Raw genomic sequence first — 19,245 nt, forward strand, 5'->3', positions numbered from 1 at the left:
AGGAAGTAGAGTCAACAAATATTTAAAAATATATAACAAATATATCTTTTTGTGCACTGCTAACACTATTGATGTTAGCTGAATTTTCTCCCTATTTTCATCAACTGGCATTCTGACCTGACATTACTTCAGAAACCAGTTTTCCCTGGCTTAGAACAAAACACAAGCTCCAGCCTCTCACAGGGGCTCCTCGCAACGTTGTATGTACGTTGGAGGAGTTGTCTTTGAGAAATCACTGGGATCTGAAATCAGCTTTTCAGTGACAGCATTGAAATGAGGCCTGCTACCCATGTACCGTACTGTCTCGCCTTGAGAAGGGTGTTAAATTCAACTTAACTCTAATGTAAGAAAGCAAACAAACAAGACATAAGATGTGGAATATTAGGGAAATGATGGCATTCACCCAAACCTTATTGTAACTCTGTGAGCTTTCAGATACTTCTAGTGTCCACTTTGCTGGTAATTCTGCCTGTTTGATTTTCGCTCATATTGTTGTATCATCCCTGAAATTTAGATTGCAAGCAATTTGTATTCAAGACTTTCCTTTCTCCTAAGTGTATTCTACAATAATAATAATAGTAATAGTAATAAGAACATTAAATATGTGCACAGACAGTAAATGAAAATGAGCCAGAGTATATCCTCTGCTTGCTTTTTAGTTATTTTACCACCAAGAGGATTTGTTTTCAGATATTGCAAGAAGTTTGCAAAGAAATATATTATAATAAACTTAATCCATCAGACTGTATACAAGCAAATACAGTTGAACTGAGCATCACATTTTACTTGGGCTCCTTAACTATCATTAGAGCATAAATTGTAATAGTTACAGCAGTCTACAGGGGTATATAGGTATTTTACAGCTATTGTAAATGAACACTATTAAAGTTAGACATGTGTGTATATAAAACCGCAGGAATGGTAGTTGAAGAAAGAACACCTGCTTCTTCTAGATTTTCAAATTATTTTGTATCTAAAAACAGAAAAGGGAAAGAAAAAGCAGCTCTTTCTAATCACTACTACCATATGATCACAGCTTCAATTATTAAACAGGTATTCTTAACCATTTACGTTACGGCTATGCCTCCAGGTCTCAATGAGGAGCAAGCTCTGTGCTGTGCACTGTGCTAACACCTGCAATGACATTGTCTCTGCTGTAAGAAGTTATTAATTGGAATAGATTAATACAAGTGATTAAATAAAATGTGGTAGATTAATACAGTGAGCGCATTGTGCATCGATCTGAGAAAGACAAGCCAGTGAACAATGTTTTATGGTTCCCTAAACTGTATCTCTGATTTAAATGGAGTCTAATAGTGATGGCCCAGTGACTGAATGATGTAAGGAGGCAGATGATGAAAGCACTGGATAAATGTATTTTGCCTTCATGAAACTGGCTCAGCTTTGAACTTGCCTTCAGATGGAGAGTGGGCTGCCCCTCTGCATTTTTCCTGTTGGACCACACATGCTAACAGAGCGTAGCACAGACACTCTGTCAGTCTGTCGGACACAGTGAGCTTAACAAATTTTGCAGGTCCCAAATGTGGTGAGAGAGCTGCAAGCAGGAATATGGGCAGCGCCAGGCATCACTGCCACTGACTTACATGAGCTCTGGGAGCGGGGTGGTTTTGTGAAGAAGTTTGAGGACGCTGGTGAGCAGGGTCTTCACGAGCTGCATGCACAGCTCTTTCCTTTGCAGCATCGGTATGTGACCTGATGTGGGCTATCCCACAGCAGTAGCTCACCTGTCAACGTTAACAGACCTTAAGAGAGAGGATGTGAGATAGGGTGTCTTCGTTAATTTGTGTGTTTAACTACACATCTTTGTGGCTGGAATCAAGAAGTCCGTCCACAGTTGAGAAGAAGGAAGAAAAACTTAGGAAAAGGTGAGAGCAGAGGTGAGGGTCTAGCACATGGAAGTGGGAAGCATCCCGTAATGCAAAGTAGAATAACACTGCAAGCAGCGTTTTGTTTCTTGGTCTTCCTGTTTCTCATCAGAGTTATTTATCTAATTTCTCATCTCTACTAAGCCCTAAGTTTTCCATCATAATGTTAAACCATTGCATGTTTTTATTAGAGCTGACACAGAAATGTTTGTGGTGTGTGTGATTAAGATGCATTGTTTTCTTACCTTACTATATCTTCGCGTTTAGGCGCACAACAGAAACCTGCTCTCCATTGATTTTGATCATGTAACCAGAACAGGAAAGATTTATGATGATCATCGAAAATTCACTCTTCGGATTATGTATGACCAGACAGGGCGCCCAGTTTTATGGTCACCCATCAGCAAGTACAATGAGGTCAATATCACTTATTCACATTCTGGATTAGTCACCTATATCCAAAGAGGAACCTGGACTGAGAAAATGGAGTATGATCCAAGTGGGAACATAATTTCCAGGACATGGGCAGATGGTAAAATATGGAGTTACACATATTTGGAAAAGGTAAATAGTTTTAAAAGTGGATTGTTGTACCAAGGCAAAAGTATGTGTTTTGATATGATATTCTGAACCATGTTATAATGATACCTCTTGCAAGAGTATTTAAGGCTTTTTTAAACAGAAAATGCATACAATTACATGACTAGATAAAAATGTCTCTGGATGTGCTTAGACCTACATGTCATCTGCTCAAACCTGCCATAGTTTGCTTCTGAAGAAAGTTAATCAGTACCTCAGGTTGGTTTAATTGCTAGGTAAAAATGACTTCTTGGTCTCAGTCCAAGTTCAAGTGAACAAAGGACACTCACTGTGGAAAAGCATGTTGCTACTCTGTATAACATAGTCAGAAATACAACAGTCACTGAAAGGGAATGTTTTGCTCCCCGCAAACACAATTCTTTTAAGCCAGTGAGTGCCAGTTTGCACCTATTCAGTGCTGCGCTGTAAAGAAAGAGATTGATCCTGTGAGGAGAAGGATTACTTCAGTATTTATGAGGGCCATTTGGGAGGGGAAACGTTAATATGAAATGAGTTATTGCTCTGCTTTTATAGTGACTTCGTGTTGAAATTTCCTAAGTATTGTAATTTTCTGTTATGTCTATAGGTAATGGTCACAAAATGGGGGGATAAGTGTTGTACAGACTTCAGCTGTAGAAGCGTTTCATTTGGTCTTGTCTCTCAAACCCAAGATGCCAATCTGCATTTTTGAAGCTTTCAGAACTTGGTGTGAAATAGTATTCAAACAGTGTCCTTTTAACCTTTTTTTTTTTTTTTTTTTTTTTTTTTAAAATAGCAACATCTTGGACTATCCAATATACCCTGAGTTTGCAGAACATTTTCTCTGAACCTCTTAAACCAGAGGGAAAGGCTAGGAGGGGGCAGGTGAGGCAAAACTGATAGGGGGTATTACACGCAGGCAATCCAATGACTTTGAAGTTATTTATACATGAAAAAGTTCCAAATGTGTACTTTTAAGATAAACTTTGCTGTACTTATTTTGAAAGTATTTAAGCTTGATCCTCAAAAAACCTAAACCTAACCCAGAGAAAAAAAAAAAAAAAAGATTGAGACTGGAGAATGCATAAAAATGTGATTCCTTCCCTGTCTGCATGCACGATGGTTCTTGCGTGTGTTAACAAGATTGGCAAACCCTAGAAGCTTCAGGAGCTTGGTTCAGATAAATTTGTCAGGCTTTCTTTTGTCTGTATGCTCTTCTGCAAATTGCAAGTAAACACGCATTTAGCACAGCTTTCAAATATTCAGACAATGTGGGGTTTGGAGTAATCTGTTATTTTTTCTTTGGGCTTAATGGACTGTGATTTTGGAAAGATGTATGCTTCTTATCTTTCCAAACCACTTCATCTGCTCTTAGTTTATGATGAGCTTGTAAATAAAGCCATATAACTTAAAAATGTTATTCTGAAATTCTACACAAGTGGCCAAATCCTCATCTTGCAGAAGCAAATGGCAAAAGTTTACTGGTTCAGGTAGCAGCAGACTTGGGTCATGCTGTAACTTGTCATTAAAATTATTGAAAGTCATACACAGCATGAACATAATCTCCCAGCTATTTAATGTACTTTCATCATTGTTTGTTCCTTGTGCCAAAGGAAGATGAATTCAATGTCAAAATTAGACACTGAAATATAATTTTTTGGCTCCATTGAAGTCAATAACTCATTGTGTTAATTAGGTAATGATTGCTAAAGGTTGTCTGAAACCTCATAAGTCCCAATGATTCCTTTTATCAAAAAATCAATTACATAGTTCTCTTCCAATTCATAGTTATTTAATTCTTCATTTTTAGCACTTGATGAGTTAGTTTTCAAAAATCTGTACCCCTTCCAAAATTAGGTCCAGTAATTTAGGTTTTAAAAAGCAGGATGATAGCAGCACTTTAAGTAATTTTGACTTGAGATTCAGTTCCTTTTGTTTTGGTCACTTTCCTCCGTTAGTTAATGGTGTTATAAAATCTCCTGAATACTTCAGGCTTGCTTCCAAAATCCCACGTTCGCCACCAGACAAAACAGATGAGCGGCTGCGTGTGTACGTTGGACAGAAATGACATCTAGTGGCGATGCTCAGCATTTGTGCCTTCCCAGCAGAGCTCCGAGTAATTGCCACTGGCTGTTTGTCTTGCTGTACCATGCGGCATCAATCATTACGTGGTTGACCAAGCTGTGGTTGCTTTTATAAAACAACAGCTTTTTTATATTTTTTTTTTAGGTTTTTTTTAGGTTTTTTTTAGTAGTTTTACGAGCTACCCTCTGAAATCCTTTAAAATAATTAGAACCCAATTTGTGCAAAGAGTTGAAAAATCTATTGTAATATTATTAGGATTAATTGTGAATATTATTTTTTTTTGCCTCTTTATGGTATTCTCTAATAGACTAGAAAGGATACTGAGTCTCCAACCTTTGTACCGTCTATCCTTCTACTATCCTTGACAAAAGTGGAAAAGCCACAAAGTGCTGTAAAAATGGCACATGGGCACTAAAGTTACATTAGAGATGTTTCTGATCTTGTTATTCATACTCTGTCAATGGCAGACAGCTTAAAAACAGGCCTGGGAGCAGTATATAGAGCGAGGCATCACATCAGTGCTAGGAGAGAGTTCAGCCAGTGGTTTACTGCAGATTGGGGACTCTTGACTGAAGGTGAAAACAAAATAAACGCTGCATGTTAGAAATGCTTGGCAGACCAGCAATAAAGTGATCAGAAAAAGCTCAGTGTAAAGGTCTGTCATCACTGGTTGGCAGAAAGTGACTTGCGAGTGGCATATGTTGGCGCTCTCTGGCTTGTGTACAGGTGACAGATGTCTTTGCACCAAGGGCAGGAAGAAATACATCTTGGGAGGGCAGGGGGCCGGGGGTGCAGGGAGGATGGCCAAGGCTTAGCCTATCTTTGGCCCTTTGAATAACCACTCGGGTTATCTGTCAGAGCAAAGTGGCTCGGGGCCAGTGTTACTTAACACATTGCAGGGCTGAGCTCTCCATGTGTTCTTCCCAGAGAAGGTTTTTAGTTTAGAGGGGGAAAAAATGCCCTTTTTTCCCGATTTCTTTCCCCAATGCTCTGTGAAAAAAAACAGTGAAGCTGTTCTTCATAAGACTTTGTTTTGTGTGAGGTTTCAGTCATGCAGAAGCCTGACAAATTTGCTTATGTGCCTGGTAGGTTTGGGCTGTGAGCTAAGAACTGTGCAGTGCCAGCTCTCCGACTCAGCTCAGGCAGTGTGGCAAGGATGTGCAGTGCTGTGGTCCAGCTAAGCCACTTACTGGAGCTGGGGGAAAGCTACAAAGTTCCACCATTCATTTTCACTCTGTGTTTTCATTATGCTCGTTTCAACAGTGACTGTTCACCAGTGGGCTCATACTCTGTGACACTGTGACTTTGCACATGACCGGTGAAAAGGTTTACAGAACCCAAATTTTAAATTTGCACAGAAAAATGTCAGTCATGCTTGCACATTCATCTGCCAAGCAAACCAACCAGCTTTCATTGGCCAGCGACAGTTAACCAACACCGGGCAAATATCAAGTACCTGTGTAGAAATTATATTCTTTGTAAACATTGAAAACCAGAGATAGAAGTAGTCACACCAAAGAACCTGCAGACTATTTTCATCCGTCTGTAAGCACAGAGATACTGCAGCCTCAGGGGCAATGTGCATTTAATGGAAGACATGCAGAAAAAGGGGTAGGTCTGTGCTAGATAGATGCAGAATGCCAATAAAAGGTAAACATCTTATACACAGCATTGAAAGTTTCCTCTTTCCACCTCCCCTAGAAACATCTGCTGGTGCAGATGCTCTGCTGTGTGTGAGGAAGAGATTCTCTCTGTGTTTGCTTCCTGGGAGGATGACCTGAATATTTCAAAGCAACCGTAGCAAGTCAGCATGAGGTTGAAATGCTACTGAGAGCCACATCTGCCTTCCAGTTTGGAGGTCCTTACCTCCAGACATTAATATTCTCCTCCTGTTTTGTACCACCTTTCTGGCCAGGTCTCCTGGAGCTGAAAGCTTCACTTGGAATTGTACAGACAGTAAGAGCAAAGTACAAGAGTGGGTGGTTGTTGCAGCATTTCCTTAACCTTCAAGCACTCACTAGCTCAATAATCATTTGCTTGATCAGCCACTTATAGTGCCATCCCTGTTTGATTGCAGTCCGTGATGCTCCTGTTGCACAGCCAGCGCCGCTACATCTTTGAGTACGACCAGTCTGACTACCTGCTCTCGGTCACCATGCCGAGCATGGTGCGCCATGCCTTGCAAACCATGCTGTCCGTCGGCTACTACCGCAACATCTATACCCCTCCAGACAGCAACGCGGCTTTCATACAGGACGTCGCCAGAGACGGACGGCTTCTGCAAACATTATATCCTGGGACAGGGCGCAGGGTCCTTTACAAATACACCAAACAGTCCCGACTTTCTGAGATTCTTTATGATACTACTCAAGTCACGTTCACCTACGAGGAATCTTCTGGAGTTATTAAAACAATACATTTAATGCATGATGGGTTCATCTGTACCATCAGATACAGGCAAACAGGTTTGTGTAACCGTCACTACTTCGTTAAAATTTTTGGCCCTGATCCTGCACTTACCTGGCATGAAATTCCATTATTTTTATGTCTGTAAGTTCTTATATTTTATGTTTCAATAGAAAAATATGTGTATATCTCTATGTCTGTGTCCATAGGCATATATAGCTGTCCCATTTGAAATACAGTTTTCTTTTTATTGCTTGGTATGGAATAGCTCTTATAATGTTTGATTGTTTTTATTCCACTGTGTGGATATTTGCTAAATACTAAATCAAGTTGGTTTATTGTTTGTATTTTCAACTTTCCCTGTTTATAACATAATATAACATAAATTCAAAAGGACTGTTTATATGAGGAAAGAAATCACACTGTAAAATAAATTTTGTTTAGAATTATCTTGTAAGTAAATAGAAATCATAATTGTGAATAAAATAGCATTCATTTAAACAAATGTTAATAAAATATAAATATTTTGTAGAGCGAGCATTAATAAAGGTTTGCGAGAGAATAATTTAACATATTCATAGTTAATGGTATTTTCTGAGACAGTCAAGTAGCAATAAGGCTTAAGGGTATATTTGAGTTCATCGCCTGTCTGTGCTAGGTCTGTAGGGTAAGTATACTGTGGACGTAATTCATTGGCATTTTTGCTTTTCCTCTTTTCCCTATTTGTTTCGGACAGGTCCGCTTATTGGTCGCCAGATCTTCAGGTTCAGTGAAGAAGGGCTTGTAAATGCCAGATTTGACTACAGCTATAACAACTTCCGTGTCACGAGTATGCAGGCCATGATAAACGAGACACCTCTTCCCATCGATCTGTACCGTTACGTCGATGTTTCTGGCAGGACGGAGCAATTTGGAAAATTCAGTGTCATTAATTATGATTTAAACCAAGTTATAACCACCACTGTGATGAAACATACCAAAATTTTTAGTGCGAATGGTCAGGTGATTGAAGTACAATACGAAATTCTCAAGTCTATAGCTTACTGGATGACCATCCAGTATGATAATATGGGTCGTATGGTGATCTGTGATATACGCGTAGGTGTAGATGCCAATATAACAAGATATTTTTATGAATACGATGCTGATGGTCAACTTCAGACTGTGTCTGTGAATGATAAAACCCAGTGGCGCTACAGCTATGACCTTAACGGCAACATCAACTTGCTGAGCCATGGAAACAGTGCACGCCTGACTCCTCTGAGATACGATCTGAGAGATCGCATTACCAGACTGGGAGAAATTCAATATAAAATGGACGAAGATGGTTTTCTCAGGCAAAGAGGCAATGAGATCTTTGAGTACAACTCTAACGGTCTGCTGAACAAAGCGTACAACAAAGTGTCTGGCTGGACTGTGCAATACTGTTATGATGGTCTTGGAAGACGAGTTGCAAGCAAATCGAGCCTAGGACAACACTTACAGTTCTTCTATGCTGATCTCTCCAATCCAATAAGAGTTACTCATTTGTACAATCATACTAGCTCAGAAATAACATCCCTATATTACGATCTTCAAGGTCATCTCATTGCAATGGAATTAAGCAGTGGAGAAGAGTATTACGTTGCCTGTGATAACACTGGAACACCTCTAGCTGTATTTAGCAGTCGGGGCCAAGTCATAAAAGAAATTTTGTATACCCCATATGGAGAGATCTACCAGGACACTAATCCAGATTTTGAGGTTATCATTGGTTTTCATGGAGGGCTGTATGATTCTCTTACTAAATTAGTTCATCTGGGTCAGCGGGACTATGATGTCATTGCTGGTCGGTGGACAACACCAAATCATCATATATGGAAACACCTGAATGCTGTCCCACAACCATTTAATCTCTACTCATTTGAAAACAATTACCCAGTTGGCAGAATCCAAGACGTCGCTAAGTATACAACAGGTAAAAGTAACACATTTCTCATGAAAATACAACTTTTTATCAAATTCTGGCATGGATTCAAGACTCCAGGAATCTTTTGCGTACATCCAAAGTTACCATTTGGCTCTAATCTTACAGATGTTAGTGTTGTTTCTTTAATGGGTAACAACTTGCTGAGCTTGATCTGTTTTCTATAGCCTTTATGGTAATCAATAAAATAACTATAGTTGTATCTGCTGCTTTTCTAAATGCTAAAATCAGGGGGAGAATGGAGGCAGCTTAATTTGAATTTTTTCTATTATAAATAGATAGAAAGTACACTATTGATTTGAGTATAGCTATGCTTTGTAATCAAATAATTTGTTGCTACAGTAGATGCTGTAACCAGTACTGAAAACATAAATTGATGTGAAATCATTATTCCTGTGTAGTCAGGATTTCTGCAGACTACCCTCACTTTTTCTAGGATTTATGTGCCTTATTGCCAGCATCCTTTACTTGTTTTGTAGACATTGGAAGTTGGCTAGAGCTGTTTGGTTTCCAGTTGCACAATGTACTACCTGGATTCCCAAAACCAGAGATAGAAGCTTTGGAGACAACATACGAACTTCTACAGCTTCAAACAAAAACCCAAGAGTGGGATCCTGGAAAGGTTAGCAAAAACTCTTTTCAGCTGCTTCTAATATTAAGTTATGGAATTTTATTAGAAAATATTGGAGACCAAGGAAACAATGTGACTATATCTTCAACATAATAGGGAAGGCAAATAATCTAATAATGCTAGAAATGTTAATGTTGTCAATTATGTGCTGGTATCCGAGTGGAGGAAAGTTTTAAGGAGAAGCTTTTAGCAACACGGTGAAGGAACTTTGCAGCTGTTTACAGAGAAACTATCCAAATTTGAGGGGAAGGATAGGCAAAAGGCTAAAAGTGTTTGTGTGAGAACTGAAAAAGCTAACAAAAAATTTTGTTCAATTAAAAAATTAAAACAACAAATTTTCATCTTCATTAGCAAAGATGCCACAAGAGGTGCAAAATCACTGAGGGTATAAAGAGCTTTACAAGTCTGTACCTCTGTGTAATTAGTGCAGGAAAACAGAAATGTTACTATGAATTTGTAGGGGGATCTGTAAAACTCAACCTTGCTGCAGGGCTTATTTTCAGTAAAGAAGAGCCATGGAGCAGCTATCAGGGCCTAGTAATCAATGTAACTGCAACAGAGCCAACTACCGATGCTCTGAGCAGGCGTTCATGTTTTGCATTTGGCCATATGAGCGCCTGTTAACAAAGAAATATCACTTTGCAAAGATGAGAGACAAAAGATGCCTTTCCTCTAATGTAGTTAAGAAAAGGAAGTGTAAAATGTTGTGAGTTCACATCCATAGCATTAACAAACTTCTTTTCCCACGCACAAATGACTGCACAAAGTGCACAGAGCTGAAGGGTCAGAGCTCATTCTGTCCATGTAAAATTGTCACTGTTACAAAGACACAGAGAAAGTGTAATGATAGGTATGGTGTTGAAAGACATAGATGGTTAGAGTGAGGGTCTTTTTTTAGCCTCACTGGGGAGCAAGTTCTACAGATCTGACGTAGTTGCCTCGTTCCTATTGTTCTAGTGTCTTGAGACCTTCACAGCCTGCTTTCCTTAAAGAATGGCCTATAAAAACTGTTACTGCTCTTTTAGGGAAGACATAATGAGACGCACAGAGACTAAGCACAGAGTCATGTGAAAGAGCACAGCTTTGAGTTCAGGTTTCCCCATGCCTGAGAGTCGAAAGACCAGCCATTAGAGTAACAGTTCAAGGGGGGAGGGGGAGGGGAAAAGGAAGAATAAATACAAAAATAGCATTTGCGATAAATGTGTTTTCCATTTGTTTTCTAGAGATAAGAGTCCGAGACACAGAAAGCAGTACCTTAGGCGATTAGGGAGCATGTGCATGTTCCCGGGCTCTCTAGGTGCACACAGTGTTTTCCAAACAAACTGAAGACCCGTTCTAAGCAGTTAAGAGATCAGCAGGGTCTGTGGGACACTCTCATGAACTGCAAGGTGCCTTGCCTGCAATCTTTATTGTTATTTTCTTTTCCAGACTATCCTTGGTATTCAGTGTGAGCTACAAAAGCAACTCCGAAACTTTATATCCTTGGATCAACTTCCCATGACACCCAGGTACAGTGATGGCAAGTGCTATGAGGGAGTAAAGCAACCGCGATTTGCAGCTATTCCTTCAGTGTTTGGAAAAGGCATCAAATTTGCTATAAAGGATGGTATAGTGACAGCTGACATTATAGGCGTGGCTAACGAGGACAGCCGGCGCATCGCTGCCATCCTCAACAACGCTCACTATCTGGAGAACCTCCATTTCACCATAGAGGGCAGAGACACGCACTACTTCATCAAGCTGGGGTCTTTGGAGGAAGATTTGGCCCTCATCGGCAACACCGGAGGACGACGCATCTTGGAGAATGGCGTCAACGTCACAGTGTCGCAGATGACTTCTGTGATCAACGGGAGGACTAGACGCTTTGCTGACATCCAGCTCCAGCACGGCGCACTGTGCTTTAACGTTCGGTATGGAACAACGGTGGAAGAAGAAAAAAACCATGTCTTAGAGATAGCCAGGCAGAGAGCTGTGGCTCAGGCCTGGACTAAGGAGCAGAGGCGGCTACAGGAAGGGGAAGGAGGTATTAGGGCATGGACAGATGGAGAGAAACAGCAGCTTTTAAGCACTGGGCGGGTACAAGGCTACGATGGATATTTTGTTTTATCTGTGGAGCAGTATCTCGAACTTTCTGACAGTGCCAATAATATTCACTTTATGAGACAGAGTGAAATAGGCAGAAGGTAACAAAGAAAATCTCTGCCTTTGCGTCACCAAAGACTGCCTGTTTTTAAACGTAAAATGGTTTATTGTATTGGTTTTTCTAGATCAGAACTCTGTATATATAAATATAGAGGAAAAAACATATCCAACTGCCTTTAAATGTGACAGAAGATGGTATTTTAATATTGTTCGTTTAACTCTTTGAGAGATGACAGTGACGATTTTTAGTTCTTGTGTGGCAGTATTCAAAAATTTCAGAAGCAGAGTCCTGACAGCTGAGCAGCGCGACCTGCGCGCGAGGTGCTGGGGGTGACACTGCACATCCCTGCGGGGTGAGGGAGAGCGCAGCGTGCTCTGCCACCTTCTAAAGAAACACAGCTTTTCTGTTGTTGTTGATTTAATAATTCACCAATTATTTAAAAATTTACAGAGCCTGATTCTGCAACCCGTATTTCCTGGGTAGTTTTTATCCCAGTAAGATCTCCCGTGAGTTCCAGGGTTTGCATACAGAAACCAGACTGCGTATGGAAATTTTGTAGTTGCTCACCAGCCCTGCACATGTCATGCCTCACAGCTATGATCTAAGGGGTTTTCTAACCTGGGAAACCCGACTTCTTTTGGATACAGTAAGTAAAAGGCTGCCCTGTATGGCCTTTAGCCACCTCTCAGCCACTCAGTGATGAGCGCCGTGTTGCCTGGGGGTGCTTTTTCCCAAGGTTTCCCTCGGCACTGGGTTATGCTGGAGCCTGGCAGCGCAGGTAGAGCTGCAGATCTGCCTGGCGGAGGGGTGCAGGGTGGCACCACACTGCTGGGCTTCCACCAGGTGCCGGGGTGGCCAAAGGGCCAGTGGGCACAGCAGTCGGCAGGCATCTCTGCTGACATCAGTGTGCTCAGCCTGGGCTTGAACTCGGTGCTTTTGGGACCAGCCTCGTGACCCAGGCAGGATCGAGGAGAGCCCCCACCGTGCGGTAACAGCCAGCCGTGCGGGACCAGTCCTGCCTGTAGTCCTTGGGGCAGGACTCGCCTTTTCACAGATCATCTGGAAACTGCAGTGTTGTTGGGTTTAGGCATCGCGTTCTTCTCATCTCAGATTAATAATCCTGTTGTATTACTCATTTTTTCGAGTCTGAAGAAGATTGGTGGGCTGGGAGTTGATGAACCTAAGTGTGGATAGTAAATATGTTGATAAACGTAGAACATTTTGGGGATGACTCTTCACTTTTCAGCTCAATATCTAGAGCACATAGAAAAGCATTATATTGCATGGACAGAAATTTTTATTTCCCAAGGTATCATGCGCTGCTGGCACAGTTACTTCATAGCAGAGTAGGTAATCCTTCTTTCAGCTTGTCATTTTTAAAAGACCTGGTTATCGGGAGGTGGGGAGGGCACATGGGGAGGGGTGGGACAGGTAAGCAGATTTCCTTTGCTGACTTTCAGAGGGAGCTAGAAGTCTTGTTATAGAGCCTGTGTATCCGTAACAGTGATGTTATTGCACATTTCTTTCCAAACAGACATAGTAAATATATTGAAAAAAATTCTGCTCATATTAACTGAAGCCAACAAAGTGCTTTTTTTTTTCTCTTTCTTCCTTTCTTTACGGTTTTCTTTCTTCCCTTGTTTTTGGGCAAGTGGAGCAGACTGTACCAAAAAGTTAGCGATGAGCCTGAGCTGGCACCTGAGCCCAGAACCCCGCCAGGGGTTTGACCTCAGGTCCCAGCCTCACACCATTAGCGTCTCTTTCCAGACTCCTTCTGCTCCCCCTGGAGCCAGCGCAGCTTTGCGGGTGCAGGATCAGGCTGAGCAGGAGCCTGACCCCCTAAAAGCACCCCCTACTCCCCAGCCACGGGGAATGGTGGACCAAAATCTTCACATGCACATCCTGATCGGGCTCATCCTTAACTAAGGTACAGAATCGGGAGCTGACAACATCCAGGTTTGACAGCTCTGATTTGTGTAATTTTCCATACAATCACGGAGAATTTGAATACCTCCACACCAGCCTAAAAATGGACCCTCAAATCCTTGAGCCTCTAATATGCTTTTAATCAATGGAAGAAGAATTTATGAATTGTATATAGAGAGTGCATTCATAAACGTGATGATGTATTTTATCACTGATCCAAGATGTCAATATTAGAGTATATTTTACTTATATTTTAAGCAATTCTACTTTTTTGCAATTCACTAATGAGGATCATTTTCAAACTGCTTTAAATATCCATTATAAACAAATATTTGAAGCTATTAGAATTACCTTGAACTGTGCATTTCTAGTATGTAATACATATTTAGTTAGCTTGTGCCTTTAGTTTCTTAAAGTTATATTTGTATTATATGCAGGAAATGCACTTTGTATTACCTACAGCTGTGTTTTTAATACTGCCTTGATTACTGTTGTTCTCATATTATACCAAAAGGTCAAAGAATGAAATGTGTTATAAGTTTGTCTCTGAAAGTAGATTGGCATTGTCCCAGTTCCTGGGTGCAGTCTAAGGTACAATTTTGAACAATATTTCTTATGAGAATATGGATGTATAAAGAATCACATGACATTACATGGCCCGGTTACAAAAGCAAAAAAAAAAAAAAAAAAGCCTTCATCACAACAGTTTTGGAAATTTAGGAAACTAAATACAAATGTGTTGAAATGACAGTGCTAAAGAAATGAGTTATTATGGAAAGCACTGGAGGCTGAAGTTGTAGCTACACATGGGCCAGCCGCAGTGATTCGTGAGAACTAAGCAAACAAATAGCTTTGGACCATCTTGTTCATGAACAACCTCAGATGGAGGCAGGGAATATTTCAGTCTCCATTTTTTTTCTCCTAGTAGTTAGACCAATTTCTCAGTGTTGTTTTTTGTAGGGTTTTTGTTTGGGGTTTTTTTTTTCTAATTTTATTTTGCACTATAACCTAGAGACCCAAATGAGAAAAAGAGAAATAATGGCATGGAAATTTTTACTGGTATTTAGATCAGATAAATTGATGCCAGCTAGCATTCTGCACTGCAAAGTTCTGAAAGAGGAAAAAAAATAAAATAAAATAAAACAAAACCCACTATTGCACACTATCCTGTAGCAAAGTACATGAGAAATACGTGCTATATTTTTTATGACAGCCAAACAAATAGTGTGTACAAGTAATGCTTCCTTTGCTTTCATATTTATTTAGCAAATCTAGAACATTTCAAAGGTATAAATATATATATATAGATATCTATGTAGAACATAGCCAAATAAATATATATGAACTGGTCGATGTGCAACTCGGTATACACATCCTAGCTGTTTGGTTTGAGCTCTTTAACGGTCTCTCAGTTGTACACTAGCTGGGTAGACGTGGCCTCTCGCCTTGGCCACGCGTGCTCCCGCAGCTGGGGGTCCCTGCCCCGCGCTCCCTGCCCACCCAGCCCCGCGGCACCGGCCGCTCTTCCCCGGGGAGCGATGGCAGGCGCCGCTGCGGGAAGCCAAGGCGCAGGTCCGGAGCAGAAAGCGGTTTAGGCAAAGGAGCTCCTATTTTAGCCTGAGCAAAAGGAGCTCGGCAGACCCCTGGCAGGGTCTTAGCTTGCTGGGGGGGGTCGCCATAGTGTGGCTGATCTAGCACAGTGACACTCAGCTCAGGCTGCTGCCGAGAGCCGTAAGGATTTTCCCCGTCAAATGCTGACTGTTATTTAAACCTCTCCTTGATACAAAACATTACCAGGTTGAAAGCACCCTGACTGCCGCATGAATCGCTTCTCGGCAGAAACTGGGAATGGTGAAGTCGGACTCGCTGTGGATTTGTCCGGGCATTTGTCACCTGCCATTATTTGTCTAAGGAAACGTGTTTGACAATTTCCAGTTTTTCCTTAGATCTCGTGGTGGACTTTAGCCTTTTAATAAATGTTAGTATATCAGATCGTGTCCTTGACAGTATTTTACTTGTATGAACCATGATAAAACATTAAAATCTTCATACTCTTCAGGCAGAAGTGTCAATAAACGAGGAAGAGAAGCATAGCATATGATATATGTCAAAGTAACGTTCCTTTTTAGCTTTCTCATCAACAGTAAAAATGTTTACAATGTATGCCAAGATCTTCAGTTTCTGTCTAACACCAGTTAGAGGTTCTGATCTTACAGAAATTGTGTTATAATGGCCTCAGCCTCGTTGCTAGGAAACAATAGATCCCAATTTTTTTATTCCTGCTCTAACTCCTGTGCTGAATAGTGACTGGATACTGTACAGGTTTATGTTATATGGCTGCAGTTAAATGGTCTGATGCATTTTGCTCTGGGTTTCAGACCAGAAGCATGCATTTTCTACAAGAACATCCCAGCAACACGCTGTAAATATTAAAAGTTAATATATTATGTGTCGATATTTGAAAAAGAAAGTACTTTGACTATTTCATTTTTAAAAAATAAAGGTGCAAACTGATGGTGTGTGATGTTGTCTTTGTTTACACCACGGTTTTTGGGATGTTCTGGTCGTGTCAGTAAAAGGTGCTTCCGTACAGCTAAATAAGGGCTTCAGACAATATTGATAGATTCAAAAGTTGGGGGGCAGGGGATCGCTAGCAAGATTTAATTTTACTCCTGATTCACCAAAGTTCAAGCATATACCTCTGCAGGTTTCACTGCAGGTGAAATCACAGCCAGTTTCTGTGCACAGGTCATTACATTTCATCAGAACAGATGAGAGAGTTTAAAAAAATAAATAAATAAATAAAAAATCCTGCTCTATGACTTTGCACTCCTGAGAACCACAGTGGTGGTAGGGGCCAAGGAGCAAAGTTTAAGTACGTACACGTTCTATCAAACTGCCTCAAATAGATGATGATGAATGACTGTATCAAAAGTATGCACATGAGGAAAAATAAAAAGCCCAGCGCACACAGCAGAGAGGAGGAGACAGTGGACTGGAGGGGCAGAAGGAGTGTTTAAGGCTAAAGGAAAGGTTACATGGTGAAAAACAGATTGGAGCAGCTTGACAGGGTAATAAACCAGCGTGAGGGCTGAGGTGGGGAAGAGCTGCGTTGGATGGATAAGAAGGAAGCGAGGCCAAAGGGGTGCTCTGGTAGAAAAGGAAAGAAAATCAGCCTGGGAGATGGTATTGATTTAGTGCTGCAGGAGGTCTGTCACAGCCACAGCCGGGGAGCGCGGGGGGGCTTGGTGGAAGCAAAACCAGACCTGAGTCGCTGCAGAGGGGCAGCAGCGCCTTTACTGGGGAGAAGGCAGAGCAGGGAGGGCTGGGGCAGGGGACGCAGGGTCCCCGCAGTGAGCTGCAAAATTAGCTGTCAGAGCCGGGGCTGCGGCACCCAGAGGAGGGGGGGGGCTGGGGAGGGACAGGGCAGAGCAACAGCAGCAGCCAGGGGCTGCATCCCAGCGAGGGGCTGCATCCCAGCGAGGGGCTGCATCCCAGCGAGGGGCTGCATCCCAGCGAGGGGCGGCGGGAAGGAGGAAGCCGGTGACACAAACATTACCCGGGAAGTCATGCCCACAAATTGTGGCTGCTGTTCTCTAAAGGTGTGAAGAGCTACAGATCCTTAAGTCAATGCATGAAATCTATGTAATTTCCACATTACTGTTCCCATAACCAAGCATCGACTCCTTGTCCCACAGGTACCACAAGCTTCTCTCTCTGTTTCCACCTTGTTTAAGCCTACGGCAATTCCAGACCCTTGGGTACCCAAAAGAAACAACACAAACAAGCCTCTGTCTTAATAATTTACATCAGAAACTGAAACAACATTCTCAGCTTTAAACAAAAATGGCATATTCTGGCCTATTTTATGTATTTTTTTAGAAAAACAATGCACTTCTGCAGTCAGCCATATTCAAACCAGTTATCCTCGGCTCAACACCGCAGAGCAGATGAGTGGCTGCTGCTCTGGTGCCACGGGCTTTGCATGTGCAGCACTGCCAGCCTCAGCCTTCGCTTGAAGTCAATAGGACATTTCTACAGGTAACAGCCCTTGGGCAAAATGCTTCCCGCTACGTTTATCCCCACCATGGTGCAATCATCTGGCAGGGACCATTTCCAAGCACGTTCTTTCCTGCTCCCAGGAGAACCCAAGTAAACCAGGAGTTCAGACCCAGCACTTAGAAAGCAAAAGAGCTCCCCGGGAAGCCTGGGGGTAGGCACGCACCCTGCCAGCACCCAGCAGGTCACCTGGGTCTGGGGAATGATGGGTTGCAGCAGCACAAAACCAGAGAAGAGAAGGTAGGGACCAGCCACCGCAGATGCACAGCAAGTCAGGAAACCTTTAAGGCAGAGAGAAGGAAAGGTTCAATGGGCACAAGTGACAGCAAAGCAGCTGGTGCTGCAGATGCTGCACTCCATGCTGGCAGTGGGCAGTTCAGTACCTCCATGGCCAGCATTTGCTGAATTATGTAATGATTTTTTTAAAAAAAAACAGCTTGTAAATATTTTATTAAAGAGTAAATCATGCTGGATCTGCCACTGTACAGCACTGTATTAAGACCCTTGTTTCACCCAACGAGTATATATAGCAAGGAGGCGCAGAGCAACACATGCACATTCAGTGTGAAATATGATGTGACTAGCTGGGGGGATGGGAACATTTCACCAGAAATTAAATTTGGCCTTCAATTAGACTGAAAATAATGAACCAAAATTGTCACAACTTTGAAACAGTATTGCCCACCAGTCCCTGTTACAATGGGGCTGTTGGTTTATGCCATTTATTCCCATTGCTGGTTTGCACAGATATTGTTGTGCTTCACAGAAAATGTTTCATTGCTTGCACTGCCTCAGCATACACTCTCATACATGCACACACACATAGAACCACTTATAGAAAAAAAAAAAAAAAAGGTTAACCTTCCAGCCTTATCAAATGCTGCTTGGAGCACCCTAACCTTGCAGAATCCTGCAGCTGCTGCCCATTTAGCTCTGCCACTATTTGCATCCAGCTTGCCCTTAACGAGGTGAAAACAAGGCAGGGTCCAGGATGCCAACAATTAAGCAGATTATGACGGAGGGTTTTTTAACATACCTGTGAAGGAGGCTTCCCCATGTCAGTATCCCACACGCAGATACGCGCGCACTGGGGCTATTGCAGGGAGGCAGCTGCTGTCGCAGGACTCACCATCAGCCCCAAGTAGCTGCGGCACCTCTCACTGTGCCACCGAGCCGTGGCTGGCCGTGGCTGGTGGCATTAGGAGCCTGTAGCCTGGTATTTCTGGGGGGAAAAAAAAATCTTTCTCTTTTAGGAAACGTTTCCAGCCTTCCAAGCTGTGTGGACATTGGAAGTATATTTAACAAGAATAACCCAAAGGTGGCTATACAATGTTTAAGAGCTGTTCTTTTTAAATTTTTTTTTTTTTTTTTTAGCCCATTTGTGATCACTGTTAGTCTCACGCTTTGGAAGACAGCTCAGGAGACCCACATTCTTTTGATAGCCAGAACCATTTCTGTGAGTTGCAGGGTGACTAACGGTGACACAAACCTACCAGCCAGACCAGATGCATGCCCCTTGCAGACTGAGCACGCTCAAACAAGGCTGGGCCCCAGCCAGGGTCCCTTCCGAAGCTCACAGGAGCCA

The 19,245-nt window shown here is 42.0% G+C and overlaps 1 protein-coding gene across 2 annotated transcripts in view; it reads left to right on the forward strand.

Annotated features, from left to right (window-relative positions):
* Window positions 1–16,109, forward strand: part of TENM1 (teneurin transmembrane protein 1) — a 344,996-nt gene extending 328,887 nt beyond the window's left edge. For both annotated transcript variants that reach the window (XM_040614729.1, XM_040614730.1), the window contains 5 exons: window positions 2,154–2,450; window positions 6,607–6,994; window positions 7,672–8,892; window positions 9,381–9,523; window positions 10,961–16,109. In XM_040614729.1, the coding sequence (XP_040470663.1) occupies window positions 2,154–2,450; window positions 6,607–6,994; window positions 7,672–8,892; window positions 9,381–9,523; window positions 10,961–11,719 (2,808 nt within the window). In that variant the 3' untranslated portion in view covers window positions 11,720–16,109. The remainder of the gene's footprint in view (window positions 1–2,153; window positions 2,451–6,606; window positions 6,995–7,671; window positions 8,893–9,380; window positions 9,524–10,960) is intronic.
* The last annotated feature ends 3,136 nt before the right edge of the window (window positions 16,110–19,245 follow it).

This window comes from Falco naumanni, chromosome 14, assembly GCF_017639655.2.
Source record: "Falco naumanni isolate bFalNau1 chromosome 14, bFalNau1.pat, whole genome shotgun sequence".
NCBI classification, from domain to species: domain Eukaryota; kingdom Metazoa; phylum Chordata; class Aves; order Falconiformes; family Falconidae; genus Falco; species Falco naumanni.